The sequence below is a fragment of the Anastrepha ludens genome, chromosome 5 (genome assembly GCF_028408465.1).
Source record: "Anastrepha ludens isolate Willacy chromosome 5, idAnaLude1.1, whole genome shotgun sequence".
NCBI classification, from domain to species: Eukaryota; Metazoa; Arthropoda; class Insecta; order Diptera; family Tephritidae; genus Anastrepha; species Anastrepha ludens.
This window is the reverse complement of record NC_071501.1, coordinates 49,290,157-49,309,432: the sequence shown is the minus strand read 5'-3', so window position 1 is coordinate 49,309,432 and position 19,276 is coordinate 49,290,157. Positions and strand designations below refer to the sequence as shown.

General features: G+C 36.5%; 1 protein-coding gene across 1 annotated transcript; it reads left to right on the top strand.

Annotated features, from left to right (window-relative positions):
- Window positions 1-2,442: 2,442 nt before the first annotated feature.
- Window positions 2,443-11,513, top strand: LOC128864540 (protein dimmed). The gene is made up of 3 exons (XM_054104246.1): window positions 2,443-2,631; window positions 5,805-6,053; window positions 10,707-11,513. Exons 1-3 carry the CDS (start codon window positions 2,443-2,445, stop codon window positions 11,283-11,285), a joined length of 1,017 nt encoding a protein of 338 aa, XP_053960221.1. The 3' UTR covers window positions 11,286-11,513.
- Window positions 11,514-19,276: the final 7,763 nt, after the last annotated feature.

Here is a 19,276-nt window from a genome sequence, read left to right as displayed (position 1 = left end):
AAGCATTAAAATTATACATACCGCCACAAATAAAAGTCCAAAGATGTGATATCACACGATCTTGGTGGCCAATCCACTGGTCCGAGACGAAAGATAAATTGCTTACTGAAGTGAAGACGCCGTAAATCCATTGTTTCACGAGCTGTATGACAAGTACAGCAGTCTTCTTGCAACCAAATGTTGTGGACCTTCAATTTCTGGTATCAAAAAGTTATTTATCATGGCGCGATAGTGTTCGTCATTCATTGTTACATTGGGGCCGGATTCGTCTTTGATGATTCCTCCAGCACATAGTCCGCACTAAACGGTTGTTTTCAATTAATGTAATGGCTGTTCTTGAATGGCGTTGGGTTGCTCTTCAGCTCAAATACGTCATTTTTACTTATTGACAATTGTATGATTTGTAAATGTTGTTGAGGCGTAAGTCTTTCCACGAGGAAATGTCAATGAATACTGAAAAAAGTATCAAAATAACCCCATTGGAAATAGTACCTCCAATCTGATCTCCCGTTATGTGTAATTATACTTTGAAAAGAAGTAACACTGAGACATACATATAAAGCTATTTTTTTTTCAGGAGGTTTGGATAGTCAACTGATCTACTCACGCGGTTGGTAAAAGAGCAAGCAAAAAATACTCCTCAATATCGAAATGCCAGAATGGTTTTAAACCACTAAAATCCACCTGCACCAAACTTACGTTAATTCCCAATAAAATTATCAATGCATTTGAAGACCAAGTCCACTTGATATTATTTATACAGATTTTGCAAAAGCCTTTAACAAGGTTGATCATAATATTCTTAAAATACATAAATTCTCTGCTTTCGGAATTAAAGGAACGCTCTCAAAAATTTCAGTCGTTTTTTAACTGGGAAGAAGCTTTTTTTAAAATGGGTGCCGCCGTGAAATTCTCCGTAATACTGAAAGCATGATCTGACATAATACCTCAGGCGATACACTACGGTCCAGTGTTGTTTCTCACTTTTGTTAATAATTTACCAAATAATTTTTATGAAGCGAAATGTTTAATGTTCGCAGATGCTGTGAAGTTTTTTATATATAAAATGGCGTGTACACCTTGGGTGTTTGGCCGAGCTTCTCCTCCTATTTCCGGCGTGCGTCTTGATGTTTTTCCGCAAATGGAGTTTCAAGCCGACTCCGAACGGCATATATTTTTTTTATGAAGAGCTTTTTCATGGCAGAAATACACTTGGAGGTTTGCCATTGCCTGCCGAGGGACGACCGCTATTAGAAAAAAATGTTTCTTCATTTTGGTGTTTCACCGAGATTCCAACCTAAGTTCTCTCCGAATTCCGATCGGTAGTCCCACACCAATCCGTTGCTGACTGCGCACTGATTGCCAGCATGGAAGGAAAAATGTTAAGAAAGATTTTTGGCCCAATAAGAATGGATAATGGTACCTATAGAATCCGGTGCAACTCCGAACTAAACGATCTCACTCAGAACGAGTCAGCTACATCTTTTGCTAAGGCCGTATGCCTGCTGACTGTGCCGTGAAGAAAGCCATGACAGGAAAGCTAATGGGCGTAAGGACCAAAGGCAGACCGAGAAACCGATGGATAGACGCAGTGGAATGCGATCTCAAGGATTTAGGAATGCGTAACTATGAAACAAAAACTCAAGACCGACCGCTTTGGAGGAGCATTGGCAGCTTTGACGCACCCCGCGTTGTAATGCTGTAAAAGAAGAAGAAGATTTCCAATCATCAACAAATCCAAATGATAAGGACATGTTAAAGATCACGGTTAAAGCAAGGTGTATTCAATTAGCGATGGGCACTTATTAAAAGGTATAGCCAAAAGAACATCGCATTTCATTTGTTTGCACACATAGGTACTCGTATATGGATATGTGCTCGAAAAGGCAACGCGAAAAATACTGGATTTGTGTGGCTCCTTAACTGCATTAGCTTCGTTAAACATTTTTCAAAGCAAACGATAGTAAAAAAATAGGACTAGGTTCACATAATAGAGGTTAACCTTTTCACTCTTAAAAGCCTCATTGCAACACACCCTAGACTTTTTTGCTCACTCTATTGGACGTGCATACAAGCGAGCGTCTATTTAAACGAAGGGGTACTGTATTCGAATTCCACTACTTTACTATACTGTTCTTTACAACAGCTACCTTTTCTTGGAAAGCAGCCCATATTTGGAATGTTGCACATGTGACCTTGCCCTTACTACGCTTCCTCTCACGTTTTCGTTTTTTACCACACAAATAATTCCTAAGGTTCAACAGCATATACACCTGAGCTACGCTTGGAAATTTATTGCGGTATTATATTATGTATACTCCTAGTTATATATAGTATGTTTGTATGTGCATGTAGCCACGTCAACGAGGATGTTGAAAATTTACGTAAACATGTACTTTTTTATTAGACTGCTGCTGTGAGGGGAATAAAACAAATATCGCAATGGGTACTAATCACATTTCTGATGTTCTGGTCTCTCATGAGTATATGACTTTGGAACAACAGCAGCAACATCAAATGCACCAACATCAACTAAATGTCAGCATTAACTCCGAAAGTCCCCGCTCCCCTATTGACCTGCAGGAGGGATCATCGAGACCAGTACGCAAAGTCAACCAGAGGACTACTCAGGTACTTTAGATATTTTGTATTATATGTATGTAAAAATAATTAATCGTACTGTATCAATACACTTATTTTGAAATTATCAGAAATCAAATATCCGCCATATCAGTCATATCATTACAGTTTGCGAAATTCATGAGAACGTCGTTAATTTTTTGAAGCATTTAAAAAAAAATTTTAAAATAATTTATTTAACATATAATCCCATGAATTTTTTTTCTACAATAAAGGTACAATAACAGAAACACGGAAAATATTGCACTGAAATTTAAAAAAAGAACAAAAACGCAAATTATCATTTTCACTATGAGCAAAGCTCATAGTAGTACGCATACATATGTATGTATGTTGCGGTGCTGTCTTTAAATATTTCGGACAAGTGTTGTATAAAGGATCCATAACCCCGTATCTAGAGCTGTGTGTTTTCGGTCACTATCTTTTTGAAAGAAGAACTGTTTTTTTGCAATTAAATTTTTTGAAACTTTTGTGGAGATTCTTCTTTAACATTTCACTACTTAGCTTATGACCGCCATCAATAAAATGCTCTTTTTTTACTCCACCGAACTCGAAACATCTCTATACCATCAACGTATGTACCTCCGTCGTGCCTGAAAGAAGGCTGCAGATAGCGTTTCCAAAGGCCTGTTTTAGCTTCAGTGCAGATTTGTATGCGTCCATCCCAAATTTTTATATTAAATTTACTATCGTTACAATGGATAACTTTTTTTTAAAATCGAATTCTTTATTTTACTCACATATGGTTTTGTTACTGCACTTCTGCTCCTGAATCCCAATTTTTTAACATAATTAAGCACTATTTGTAGTGTAACTTTGATAGTAAAATATTATCTAATTCTGAAGCAAGCTGAATAGCGCTGATGACGAGTTTTTCCGGAAAAGACGTTATAGGGTAGTTTTATGCCGTCACACATGCCGATATCTTCATATTTCATGGCTCTTTATCAATTCGCCCACTTCCTTTATAAATTTTAATTATCGGGTATCAATTTTTAGCTACTGTTTCAAATAAATATGAATAATAAATTTAAATGAGCCCAATCAGCAAAAATCAGACGTAAACTATTGCCATTTGGCTTCAATTCTTGCCAAGATTCTTACCTAATATTTTTCACTTAGTCCAAGGACAATATCGCAGGCGATGGAACTATGAGCTGTATGAGCTTTACGACGACATAGACATAGCGCAGCGAATAAAGATGCAGCGGCTTCATTGGCTGAATGGATACAAACGCTTAGGCTCTGAAATTGAGGCTCGATGAGGTACGAGACGGTGGTAGCAGAGGAAGAGGAATACCTCCTGGAGAAAGGCTTGGCTTCACTTGGTGTGCTCAACTGGCACCGGTTAGCACGAGAAAGAAACGACTGGCGCGCTTTGTTAAACTCGGTTATCAGGTTAACTATGAGGTTATCAGGCCAATTAAGAAGAAAAAGTCCAAGGACAAAGGTCAACAAATTCAGAACGACGGCGAACCGACATTTAGTCGTCTTCTTCAATACTTCGCTCTCAGAACTTTGCGAACAGATTTATTTTTTCCAAAGTAAACTTGTACAATTTGGAAGCTTTCCTCTTATGTTAAACGATTCAAGATGGCGTGCCAAGCCTTACTGAACAAAAATGTCAACACAGTTTGCCATTCTAAGCCGTCAAACCATAGTTATCGATGTCGATAAATTTCATTCAGCTAAAAAAAAACACCCTATATATTTTAAATTGATTTCACACTTCTCCGTGAGGTTCTGGCAATTTCCTTTAAAGATTTAATGCTCGTCCGATAATTCACTTGTTTTCGGTGACATTGTAAATTAACTCCGTAAACTGTACCAACTGCTTACTAAGCCTCAAGAATGATCGAATACAAGAGCCGTGACGTCAACTGGTGCCTTGAGAAAAATGTGAACAATAATGCAAGAATAAGAAATTGCACCAACAATACCAGAATAAATTGGTCAAGTGTCACGTCACAAAAAAGAGCAATTGTGTCGAATTCACTGCGAGCGAAATAGCTTGCCTCAGGAGATAGAATAATCGCTTAATCCTTACTGGGAATTTCTTCATTTGCTTATATGAAGGCGGATCTGAAAGCAGTTGTTGGAATGTAGAGGAAGATCATCATTACAAATTTCTACAGTTCCAGTGTGGAACATAGGACCAGAGGAGGAGAGGAAGATGATACCATAAAACTCCTTCTCTGCCACTAGCAAGCGGGATTAATAAAGCACTCGGTAGGTATTTCTATCAGAAGCTTGACAATCTCAGTTCAACCCAAGATGAATCAACCTAAGATGAAAATCATAGTGAGTAGCAATTAGATATATGTAGGTAAATAGAGACACTACTAAACCATCATTGATCAGATATACCTTCTGTATATGTATGTAGAGAATTGAGCCTTGTGAAGTGATGACTTTTTCTGCCGGCGATAATTTGTCCAAGCGCCTTATCTTTGAGCGGAATTTCAACGGATGCTTAAAAATTCAAGCAACAGTTTGCATTAATTCATGTGCGTTGATCCATTAATCGAAACCTATGATGATCTTAAAGACGATTTAAGAAGGTTAAAAAGGCTTTTTTGGCCTAATTGATAGGAGCTTTTTTCTAACTTTAGTTAAATTATGTGGGATGAAAAGAGAATAAGTCTTTAATATGTGTGGATATAAGAAAACTATAGCTGATCCTAAAGCCGTTAGTAAGCGGTACGGAGTCGGAATGTATCTTGGCCATTGGGAATTAGGGAAACGATATCGAGTTACAAAAGTTCTCCCAAGCCGTAGTTTCCTTCTGTTCTCCTGGGCATGGAGGATTAGGAACCTGATATCGAGTTGCAAAGTTCTCTAAGCCGCAGTTTTCCTCTGTTCCAACATCTTGCCTTATCTTATCTTATTATTAAAAATGTTTTAGTCAGTTGTACGTACTTCTTTTTATCTTTTTCTCAATTATGATGTTCTTGCTAGAAATGCTTGAAATAAATGTATCTCCTCAATTGTGTACATTCTGTATGGTAAACATTAAACTTATTCATTGTTGTGGTTATTATGTGTACACTCATATGCTCTATGCACACGCATGTGGGTTGAAATTGAAAACGAAATGTAGTTCATCCATATCTGGAAGCTGTCCAGTGGTATTCAAAGCGTTCTCCTGCTTCTTTTCATTTCAGTTAAGCAATAATAATTATGAGATGGAAATGACAGATTCAAGTTCACAAAGCGATGATACAAGCGGAGGCGGCGGCAGCAGTAATGGTGGCAGTGCACGGCCATCCAGCCGAGGTAGGAACTCCCTATCAAGCTCCACACAAAGTCGCCGGAGGAAAGGTGTCCTTAACGCAAAGGAGCGTAATCTGCGGCGATTGGAGTCAAATGAGCGCGAACGCATGAGAATGCACAGCTTAAATGATGCTTTTCAGGTATGTATGTGTGGTATTTAAATGTATATAAATATGTGTGCGCACAAAGCAAGATCTGAGTGCTTAAAATATGGAAAATCAATATAAGAACTTAAAATTAATACATTCCAATACAAATACACACATTTATTTATTCATAAAAACGGCAATCAGGAAAAAACAGTAATATAACAGTAAAGTGCGAAAAGGAGGTCAAATATGATGATTAAAATAGGTACGCCGCTTTTATTTATCGATTTCCTTGTGCCACTCGGAAAAATTTAAAGCTATTATTGAAATTTCGTCTTTTTTTACAAGTGGCATCACTGCTTCATTGTGAATTTAAAAGAACCGTTATGTTAAGTTGCATTATTGGTTACACAGATTCGGCTATTTTCATAAAGTGTAATTATGCGTGGCCATTAAAATAGATATTTTGTGCACCACCTTTTGCATTTTAACTAATTACGTGAAAAATATTGAACCTAACATATGTAGAGAATTAGATGGCTCATTTAATAACTAATAATTACTAGGAATTTTTCTCAAAGATGGGTCGTGCACAGCATTGCACAGTTGAAAAGCGGAGGCCTATTTTCAACAGTTAGTATTGACAGTTTTAAGCCGACTCAGCACGGCAAATGGTTTTTTATGAGGAGCTTTTCCATCGCAGAAATAAACCCTTAGGTTTGACATTACTTGCCGACGAACTACCGCTTTTATACTTTTTACGACTTACAGCACTGGCCATCGCGACATTGAGGGTAACTGCAGAGCCGATAAGCTAGCCAGACTCGGCACCAAGTTGACCGATGAGTACAAAGACAGTGACATAGGCACACCCTTACAAACATGTAAGCTACTTATCCTTGAAGAAATCGTAAGGAAAGCAAACGAAAGATGGCGTAATGAAGCCACCTGCAAAATCGCCCATCAACTGTGACCGACTCTCAATGCTAAACGCACAGAATCTTTGCTAAGCCAAAATAAGCACAGTCTTAGCACCCTGATTTCAGTCATAACGGGACATTGTCTAATAGGTAGGCACGCCCAAAGGATGGGTGTGCAAGCACATGACTTCTGTAGAAGTTGTCTTGATGAGGAAGAGCAATAGACAATCTTACACCTTCTGTGTCATTGTCCAGCTCTATCCAGACGGAGATTTGCTATTCTAGGCAGACAATTTTTAACGAATTGGAAGGTCTCAGTTCCGTAGAAATAGGAGGTATTCAAAAATTTTTGAAACGCACGCACCGGTTCCAGGAGAAATAGGGAAAGCTCCCCACGCGGCATCCCAATGGGCTATGAAGCTGAGTGTGTTCCACAGGACAACCGCTTCAACCTAACCTAACCTACATCACTGATAATTTAATTGTTACTCTTGCCAAGAGGGATTGTTTTAAGTCATCAAAAGCCATTGCAGCTGAAGACAGCAACACAGTATCAGCGAGAAATGTACGGCGTCAATTGTACAACATGAACCTACCAGGCAGAAAAACTCGTAAAGTTCTCCTCTTGAAGCAAGCAAATTTAAGGAAGAGGAAAAGTTTTGCTCAAAACGACAAGTCATGGTGTGGAACCGAGGATGTGAAAAAATGGTATCGTATAACATACTTTAGAGTGATGAAACAAAAATAAATTTATTTTGAAATGATGATGGGGGAAATGTCAGACGTCTTAAAGGACAAAAGTTCTCAAGGTGGTTCACAAACAAAACAGTCAAGCACCGTGATGTTGCCGCCCCAATGATTTTAGATTTAAAAAAATAAATAAATAATTGGCGCGTACACTTCTGTTAGGTGTTTGGTCGAGCTCCTCCTCCTATTTGTGGTGTGCGTCTTGATGTTGTTCCACAAATGGAGGGACCTACAGTTTCAAGCCGACTCCGAACGGCAGATATTTTTATGAGGAGCTTTTTCATGGTAGAAATACACTCGGAGGTTTGCCATTGCCTGCCGAGGGGCGACCGCTATTAGAAAAATGTTTTTATTAATTTTGCTTTCACCGAGATTCGAACCAACGACCTCTCTGTGAATTCCGAATGGTAATCACGCACCAACCCTTTCGGCTACGGCGGCCGCCCGATTTAGATTCAGATTTATTTGAAGTTTGCACATTGACATGGTCTTTTGTGCCGTTAACTCATCACAGTACCTCATTCAGACCCAGTTCCCTTATTACACTTAAGATAGAGGCGAGTTGGACCCAGCGAACGTAATGATTTGGGGATGCTTCTCTTGGTATAGAGTAGTACCTATTCACCTCATAACCAACAAAATGGACAGATTTATTTATAAGAACATATTTCAAGAAGTGATACTACCACTTGCTCAGGAGAATATGCCACTTCGGCGGCTTTTTATGCAATGTTAGTACGGGAATGATTTTTCCAAAATAATGTTTAAGTTATGGTTTGGCCAAGCCAGTCAACCGACCTGAAAGTATTTATAACAAAAATCAAAGAACTATGGTATTCCACTTCCACAGAAACCTGCCGTAGGATAATCAATCCTGCGCCAAATCGAATACAAAAAATCATTGACAATCATAGTGGAGACAGTGGTTATTGATTATGGGGTCCCGGTAGTCTAGAGCTCGATGTTTACATTTTTCAGGGTTTTTATTTAACTTCTTTTACATACAAAAATTAAAAAAAAAATACTTTTTTTTAATAAATAATTTTTTTCTAATTTTTAATTTTAATAATTTGGCCCATTTGAAACACAAAAACTAAAAAAAAATATTAATCAGTATGACTCTAGCTATACCCCGTACTAGAATAAAAAAGAAAATTTCACAAAATGGCGCGGTTTTGAACTTGGCACTCTAAAAATCGGGTTTTTTTCAGTTTTTTAATAAAAAAAACGAAATAATTGAAATAATAATATGATTCTAGTACGGGCGATAGCCGTTGATATTGTGAACAACATATTAAAATTTCAGACGATTCGTTTGAATAGTTTTGGTTTTTTTTTTTTGACAACACCAGGCCGAAAAACGTAGTTTTGAGATAATTGCGTTTAAAGTTTTGAGAGTGGCCGCGTGACAAATGTGACTCTACCTGCTAAAACGGCTGTAGAATCGAAAATAATTTGAATATCCTTCCAAAAAGTTTGCGGTATATTCTTAAAAGCCTATACTTGCGAAATATCAAAAACAAAAAATTTAGATTGTGAAAATTGTAGACCACCTTACACTTCGATCATTAAACAGTGTTTTTAATAAAATCACTAAGTTATTTTCTTATCGTATCTATTTCAATTCCATACCTATTTTAATGGTCACATGAATATTTCCTTTTTGTTTCTATTGTCACTAGTTTCAGTTTTAAAAGATACGTGAATTATTATTTATATTTTTTATATTCACATTCAGAATTACTCGTATTTGCAGTTTTTAAACAAGAAATAATTTGAAATTTGAAAGCTTGACCGTGAATGGAATATTATGTTATCTTTAATCTACTTGATAATTTTACGTTCATGTTAAGATGTATAAAAAGACCCAGCTGGTCTGGTTTAGAAAGGCGGCAAATCCTCCTCCTCCTTTGAGTCCTCAGAGGGTAACCTGAACTTTGTCTCCTGTGGGACACGCCTTAACCTCTCCAATCTCCAATTTTTTGGCGGAACGTGTTGTTTACTTATGGTTCCGACATGGAACTCCAATCCATGCACTAATAGAGACCAACTTCACCGAAAGCCAAAACGATCGAGAGTGGTTATTCATGGAATTGTGCACTTTCATTGGGTTCGTGAAGATCGATCAATTAGGTAACATTGCTACCTTAATATTCTCGTCAAACTTACTTACTTACTTTTATGGCCTGATCAAGGATTATAACCCGTTACCGGATTCGGGCCGACTGCAACAAGTCTCGCCAGGCGTCTCTGCTTTGTGCGCACCTTCTGAAATTATTACACCAAGCGATGTTAGGGTTCCCGCGACTTGATCCTTTCATTGGAGGCCTGGTCTTCCCCTATGTCGTTGCCCTCTAACTTGCCATCTGAGCACCTTCTTTGCTGGAGCTTCTGCATCCCTACGCACGACGGGGCCCAGCTAGTGCAAGCGCTGAATATTAATACGTTAAACTATCGTGGTTCAATCGACGGTAGTAGTTATTGCCAACACGAATAGGACCGAAGATTTTCCCAAGTATCTTTCTCTCGAATACTCCGAGAGCGACTGTATCAGTCTGCGACACAAGCTATGCGGCACAGAGTAACAGAGGGAAGAGGAGTGCCTTGTGGAGTATTTGGTTTGTCTTATTTTTCGAATCTCGCGCCCTACGATATCCATCTGTTTCCTGAGATGAATTCTGCATTAAAAAAACAAGGTTTGAGTGCGTTTAAGCTGTAACAGAGAAAGCGACGTCCGTCCTGAAGAAGATACAGAAGAAGGTTTCAGGCAGGGAGAGAAGATTCGCAAGATGCATTGTACCTAAAGCTCTGTGGTGTATATAATATTTAAGTTTGTTTATTGAAAGTGATAAAACAATGTTTTACAGCGTTAGCTTCGTTACTGAATAGCCATACTTCATATATTTATACGTGAATGCATACATACATACAAGTACATATATACTTAGTAAGAAAATATGAAAATTTCTAGTACAAAATAATTAAGTTGAAAATAATTCTGATGCAAACATATCTACATATTCATTTCATTTTTCAGTCCTTGCGTGAAGTCATTCCTCATGTGGAAATGGAGCGGCGTCTCTCTAAAATTGAGACTTTAACACTGGCAAAAAACTATATTATCAATTTGACGCATATAATTCTCACAAAACGTAATGAGGAACCATCCTTGGATTTGAATGGAGTAATTTTAAATGGAGCTACTACCAGCGATATGAGCAGTAATGGTGGGCTCAGTGTAGGTGATGTTGGACTCGGTGTTGGCGTTGGTGTTGGTATCTTGAGTCTAAATGGCGCGAGCGGTGGCAGCAGCGCTGGCGGCGGACCCTGCTACGATGAGGTCCTTACAAATGGCACAAACACCTATGATTGTGCCTTAGCCGCTGCAGATGTGGTAAATCAGCCACCGCATCTAACGACCGCCACCACCACCATACAGATACAGAATCAAAGTCTCAGTCATTTGCAGCCACAATTGTCGCAACATCTTATGCAATCGAACCACAATCAATTGATGTTGCAACAATCGAACGCAGCCACAATACTACTCAACAATGGTTTTGACACGAATGACAACAACAATAATTATGATGAGCCATTTCGAGAATTTATATAAATTTGCAGACCGAAATTCAGAAATAAAAGTACTTATAATACTGTATGACACCAAAAAGTGGCTAATATGAGATTGTATGCATTGGATCGAAATAGGATCAAGGTAGAGAAATAGAATACCGTTTGGGAGAACCGAATCTCTTGGAAATAATACTCCATATAAGCATATTAGGTCGCTAGCGTCCCGCTTTTTGAATTTTTTTTAGAAATTTTCTTATAAAGCGGTCCATTTAACCCATTAATAATGCCTTTTGAGGGTTAATTTATTTTACAATTTTACTTGTGAGTTAAGATATTTGTTATAAATAGAAAACAAGTAATGTTTGTCAGCGAAAATTATTAGTGTTGTATAACGTAATTACCACCTTGATCAAAAAGTTCCCGGAATATATCCAGAAAATTCAAAATACAAGTTTATTCCTCAAGAATGATATTATCGTCTTCAAAGTACTCTCCATAAACTGCAAAGCACTTATGCCAGCGTTGATCCAGCTCGAAAAACATTTCTGGAACTCTATTTTCGGTATAGCCATCAGAGCCATCTCCGATTTTTCCACGTCGAAGTGGTTTTCCGTAGTGTTTTTTTGATCCGACCAAACCGGGAAAAATCCCAGAGAGCCATGTCTGGTAAATTCAATGGTTTTTGGTAAAAAAAAGTTAATGATGGCGTCTTATAATGCCCAATGTCCTTATTATTTCTCTTTTCTAAGTTTACTTCTGAGGCTACGAAAGTTTTATTATTTTTATTTAGCAACCCCGTTGCTGTCTGTATTAAATTTCCAACGGATTGTGCGTCGAACTTTTGCGAATAACTCTGCTGCATAAATTATTATTATTCATCGCTTTCTTACTGAGTATCCACAATAAGTTTTACAGTTATCAGATCTGCCAAAAAGGCGAGGTAACCATTTACAGATTTTTATACGCATGAAAACTTAGAATTTTAGTATAAAATAACACATTAACTGAAGAGTCCCGGGTTTAACAAAAAAAAAAAAAACATTCATTCCGGCGCCGCTCTAACTTTTCAATACCACTTTTGTAGAACTATTTATTTTTTGCCTCAAAATAACTTAGGCGTCAATTCCAGCAATAATCTCTTTATTCGTTTTTGTTAGATCTGCGAAAAGCCAGTAGTCGCTGGAAGCCAAATCTGGCCAAATCTTCGAGGTTTAGTTCATGTACTTTTGCCATTGTTTTGACGGACTTGTGATATGGGGCGTTGTCTTGATGCAACAAAACAGTGAAGAAACGCGGCATATAATTTGAGCAGAGCTTTCTTACAGTCAAATACTCATGCAATATAAAGCCAACTCGTTCTTTTGATATCTTTGCGATGTCAGCTAACTCACGCAACTTCTCTTTTCGATCATTCAACTGGTTTTTGTAGGTTTTTTTTTTATTTTTCTGGTGTTACCGCCTCATTTGGACGTCCGCTGTGTTGTGCCTCTACGACTACGATTGAAGCCAGCAAACCATCTCTTAGCACAATAACTCACGAACTAATGAACAGAATATCATGAAATTTTAACAGCTGACATTTTAAGGTTAGTATGGACCGAACTGAAAAAGAGTTGAATGCAATAAAACTAGTGCCATCTATGTGCCATCTTTTCAGTCCATGTGTTAACTCGCCTCATCTCAGCTTAGCTCAGATTTTTACGAGAATTGCTAGTTATACAGTCTGTGTCAGAAAAAAGGAACGGCGATAATTATAATTATTGATCGCAAATTTTAAAATCTCCAAATAATGATTAAACATAGATTTTTTTCAAAAATCTCATAATAAATACGGTCCCTGGTAAGATGGAAGGTTGTGGATTCAATCCGAAACTCGCGGACATGAAACATCATCATCGTCGTCGTCAATATTATCAGAGATGTCGGTTATCATTTAAAAGATTTTCACAAAAATAATTTGCAAGCGCCACAGTGACGTGATTATTATAAGGCTCTTGCAGTAAATTCTAAACGTTAGCGCCCTCATAGAAAAAACTTATATTTTAAAACCAAAATATATTTCTTAGACGGTATTCTATTTAATTTCCAATATCCAATGAGTGCACTTTTATCTGGAGTAACTTCAATTTATCGTCCGGTATGTATAATTATTTTTAAAATTAATGCATAATATATGTATATGTATGCCTACAATTTGGAAAAAGAAATTAGAATGCTGGTGGATAGTGTTATGGTTGAGTACTGCATGGATATTAGGATTTTTTATAGCTAATTAAAATCTGAATTGTAAGGATGTCCTTACTTAAAATATCTCCACTTTTAGTTTGACGATCGTAAAACATTACCAAATCATAAAAAATCAAATAAATAATACGTAGAGCCACGCATATTTATGTACACCTGCGTGTGTACGAATATACAAGGTGGCACAAAATTAATGACCCAATCGGAAGGTGTATACTTTTTGCGAATGGCGTCGTACGTCAATCATAGTTGACACTTGTGAAAATCAAAATAAATGTCATTCAAAATCTTTTTTTTTTCATTTAGTAACAAAGCTTTTCCGATAAAAAAAAATTGAATGATTAATTTTGCGCCATCTGCACAAGGCTACTATGCATTTGATTGTAAATTAGGACAGGCATTTCTAATACCATACGTTAAAGTCATTCTTCATGCATACAAAATATAAATATTACCTAAATTAATAGTTGGTTGTTTTTAAAAATAAATACTTGTTACACAAATATTACTTAATGAAAATAAATATGTACATACTATATATACATAGCTATGCGTGCTAAGATGCTGATAAATAAAAAGTAGTGAGAATTTGTATGCGTAGACATTTGTAAATAAATACATAAATAACTATAAATCTATTAAAATTAAACAAAAAATATAAATCATAAAAAATTAAACTCAATTAGTCTAATTCTAAGTAGAACTATTAAAGCTTAAACATCGAAATTGAACGAAAAAGCAACTTCAAAGTAATTTTTATTTTTATTTTTACTTTTAGATAAGAATATTGTGTGTATTAAGAGTCTGAAGCTTCATTTTTATTTGTATTTGTTGTTGTAATTTTCTAAAAATTATTTTTCTAATCCAAAGAGTATTTATTAGCTCTGCTTGGAACCACCAGCCAACACGAATTGAGAACTGAAAGTGGCGCCTTCCAAAAAGAGTTACTTTTGTTAAGAAATGCAAAACAAACAAAAGTAGCAGCAAGTACATGCTTGTAAAACTTAAGTCAATGGCTTGTTAGTATTGTGATTTGTCAGATTTAAACTAAACAAACTAATGCAAACGAAATGCCGCGTGTTAAATTGTGAAAGCACTAATTAATATAAAACCTCCGAATGCAGTTTATTTGCGTTTCTATGCGGAAGGCGCTGTTGCAAGAAAGGGTGTCTGTGTGCGTATAACTTCTTGTGTTTGGTTGTTTCCGTTGCTTTCACCTACTCTTCCTCTTCATTACTCATTCATACTTGCCACGCGATTGCCACCGCGATTTATTTGAACAAATCGAGTAATTGGAACTCATCTCCGATGCTCGCCAGGCTTACAAAAGTGCAAAGGCTCTTAAAAATATCGGAACATTTTTATCTCCATCAGTGCTGGCTAAAAGATCTAGTTAATTAGACTTTGGTCGAATTGAAATTGTATCCTAAACTAATTTCGAGAAACACTTTGTTGGCACGATTCGGAGATCAAAAATGGTCTTGTTTTTGGGAAAATGTCATTATTCGCTCAGGGTTCGGGAAACTAAAACTCGATTCATATATATATAATATATAATTGGCGTGTACACCCTTTTTTTTTTGGGTGTTTGGCCGAGCTCCTCCTCATATTTGTGGTGTGCGTCTTGATGTTATTCCACAAATGGAGGGACCTACAGTGTCAAGCCGATTCCGAACGGCAGTATTTTTATGAGGAGCTCTTTCATGGCAGAAATACACTCGGAGGTTTGCCATTGCCTGCCGAGGGGCGATCGCTATCAGAAAAATGTTTTTCTTAATTTTGGTGTTTCACCGAGATTCGAACCTACGTTCTCTCTGCAATGTTACGAATAGTAGCCACGCACCAACCCATTCGGCTACGGCGGCCGCCTTGATTCACGAGAGAATAATTCACAAAGTCAGAGTAAAAAGTCATTTTCAATAAATACATAACCAGATTTTTCATTTTTATTTTTGTACTAAAAAATTACTATTAAATGTAAAAGTTGATCGATTTAGAGGTATCAGATTTTAAATTAAAATAAAACAACGAAACTTTAAATTGACTGAGAAATATTTATTATTTGCGTGTCGATTTTTTAATAGATAATTTTTTTAAAGATAATTCCTTTAAAATTTCGGCCGCAACTGCATCGTAATTTGGCCACCTGTAAGAGCCTTCTTGCAATGCCTCAATCGAAGCTGGTTTATCCACAAAACAATTAGACTTAACATACCCCCACAAATAAAAGACCAAAGGCGTGATATCACACACTCTTGGTGGCCAATCCACTGGTCCGCGACGAGAGACAAACTGCTCACCGAAACGACGACGCAGTAAATCCATTGTTTCACGGGCTGTATGGCAAGTAGCGTCGTTTTGTTGGAACCAAATGGTGTGGAGATAAATTTTGCTTATTGACATAGCCATTAAGAGAAAAATGGGCCTCATCGCTGTACACCATAAGTTGGCCTGTGTTGTCCGATTTGAGATGTAAGTCTTTCTGCGATGAAATGTGAATGAATACTGCAAAAAATGATGTATTTAGTTTGCCAGTAGTTACGTGTGATCTGTCAAAAAATACTATTGGAAAAAGTACCTCCAATCTGGTCACCCCTTATGTTACATATTTAGGTATCTACCCATTAAAATATATTAATATTTTTATGTGCATACATAGGTATAAGTGGCTCAAAATTAATCACACTATGGAAATATGAATATGAAGTGTACAAACAGACAAGCAATGGAGCACTATGCGGACCAAGTAAAGTTTTCCATCACTCAAGTTATGTATTGTATATAAAAAAGTTATATAAAAAAAATTTTAAGTTTATAAAAAGTTATTCAAAAAGAAAATTGGGTGATTAATTTTCCGCCTCCTTGTACTTATACAACTCATCATATTGTGTTACCATTATTATTGCAAAGGCGAACCTTAACCCTTAGCTCAAAGGGGGCACATGAGCGCCAGCTCCCAATAGTAGTCGGTAGTGATTTAAAAACTAATTAAGTTTGACTTTTCATTACTAAGAGTTTTGACGAACATTAAGCTTTCAGCCCTTTTAATTTTAAGTCTGCTTTAGTAATTATTTTTAATGATATTCACCTCTGAAACCTTTTTTCTGCTGAAGCGTAATGTTAGCATGCTCGTATACTCTGCCAGATGTCGAAATATAATACATAGGTTTGTAGGGAACTAAATGGAAGTGGCAGTCGGTCTTTAAACCAACTCACTTAGATCGTTGCCGATCCATTATGAATATCACAATAGAAGTTTACCTACTGCTCGGTAAACCATTTTCTTTTAAGTGCAAGCCCATTGATCCGGCTGCCACTTATATCCCTAAGGTCATCGGTATCTTTCAAGAACGATGAGATAACGTACTCGTATCTAAGCCTCCTTTTATACCACCCAGGATAGTGACCGAGAAGATGTCCGAATGACGGGCTTCCCACCACTATAAACGCAGCTGACCATCATTATTATATTTTCATATGTGTCCAAAATTATTTAAAAAAATTTCAATCGGCATAACGTATATTAGTTTTACTTTTTAATTTATTTTACAAGTTCGCCTGTTCAGCTGACGTATTTTCCCCCGCTACGCTGACTACTTTTTTTCATTCTACTAAATATCAACAATACACAAAAAAATTTCAGCCGGTATTAAATGAGTTGTTAAAAAATTTTTGCGACACGTTTCGCAGCATCCCACGCACGTACCCACCACTACTGGACCAGCTGACGATTGGTTTCGTCATCTATTGGATGGCGTCTGTCTTCAGTATTAAAACCAGTCGGCATGAAATGATGAGGTCAAAATGACCCCTGGCTCCGGACTAAAAATTATGTAAAAAAATTTCAAGTAGTTTTACTTTTCAATTTTTCTTACAAGTGCACCTGTTCAGCTGACTTGTTTTCCGCCCTCTACCGCGCAGCTGACTATTTCTTTTTTTATTCTACTAAATGTCAACGATACATGAAGAAAATTTGAAAACGAAAATTTCCGCCGGTATAAAATGAGTTGGTAGAATTTTTTTTCGACACGTTTCGTACCGTCCGGCAATCACACCCACAGCGGGTGCGCCAGCTGACGTTCACTTTCGTTATTCATGAAAGCTAAATCACAAGTATAGTCAAGAATTTAACGGTATAAAAACGCAGTCCAAAATCGACCCCTGGCTCCCGGACTATTATCAGTTTTAAGACTAAGCCTAAATGTAGGCACTAACTGTTTTTCGATTTACAGATTTTTGCTTGCTTTAAATCTTTTCACTCACATTTTTTATTTCACTTCAATTTGAATTATTTTTTTATAAGAGTAAAAAATTAATAATAAGAATAAAATGTAATAAAAGCGAAAACTTATTCAATCTTATAACAAATTATGGAGTTGCTTTTAGCCTAAGACGCATGCAAAAAATTACATTACAAAAATGCTTAGCTTCGCCTTGTTTCAATGTGTGTACAATCCTATTTAGTTCTTAAGGCTATCGTAAAGGAATTAAGAAAATTGCAAGTAGTAGACATGAAAACAAATTGTTCTGTAATTTAAACTGTAACTTAGTCTTAAGAGTCATTCGCTGGAATCGGCGGTAGCAATACATAGCTACATAGTTGCAATTACAAAAGATTAGATAAATGCTTTTTCGAAGTGATTTAATAAAACAAAAACATCGTTACTTACTTCAAAATGGTATTTTAAATTAACGAAAAGTGTCACTTAATTGGAAATATGTATGTATAGTTATATGCTGATAAGCCACTAGAACACCGCTGCGCTTAATCTGTACAATCAATATTAGGACACTCCGGTATTGGCACAATTTCGCAACAATAATTTTATTTTCGTTAAGCCAATGCCTATTATCATACTTCGTGTTTGATGCGGGAATAACATAACGATGTGTGTGGTATACCCTGCAGGTAAATCCTACCATCTTCAAATTTTACAAAGCAGGAATTTTCGATTTCTCCCACGACTGCTTACTATTCCGATTGCTACACTTCACACTTGATTGCTCAAAATACTTTATTAATATTTAAAATATATATGTGCCCATAATTATGAGAGTTGTCTAAGTTAAAATTAAAAAGAATGAGTATGTCAGTTATTTCACACCACATTAGTTTAAACTCGATTTATTCAATGTAATTTTCAAAATGGACCATTAGACGATGGTTGTAATTTCAACATTACATGGAATTCATTTAGTGCTGATTATGAAAGTGAGCTAAGTCTAAACAACTCTTAAACAACTTATATGAGCATAACCTGGGGAAAAAGGTAAAAATCGGGGCATGCAATAAGGAGGAAGAGAAATCACATCTTAGAGAAAGTTATGATGCCAGCAACTGTCTTGCCGAAAGCAAAAGAAAATTCCAAGATATATTAGTTTAGAGAAAAATGAATCCACTATTTTCTGGGTAGATGGCTGTAGTGATCCAAATCTCGTAAATTATCGATGAAGCAATTTAAAGTTTACAGTGAGTAAAAAAAGTATTGGCACACTCGAAAAAGCAAAGTTCTCAGTGCTATAACTTTTCTTCTAATGAAAGTTTAAAAAAATAGAAAACGGTATTTTCCAAATGTATTTGTTTATTGAATATCTAAACAAAAAAAATTAATATCGACTTAGGTTTACAAGCTCAACCTTGGTCAAAATAAGTATTGGCACATTCTTTATGCTAGCTTATCCTTTTGGCGTTGTAACGGTAAACTCCCGTTATTTTCACTCTCGCTTTTTACTTATTCGTACGTTTTAGGAATTGCATACGGTCGCAATCACTTTTGATCGCGATTT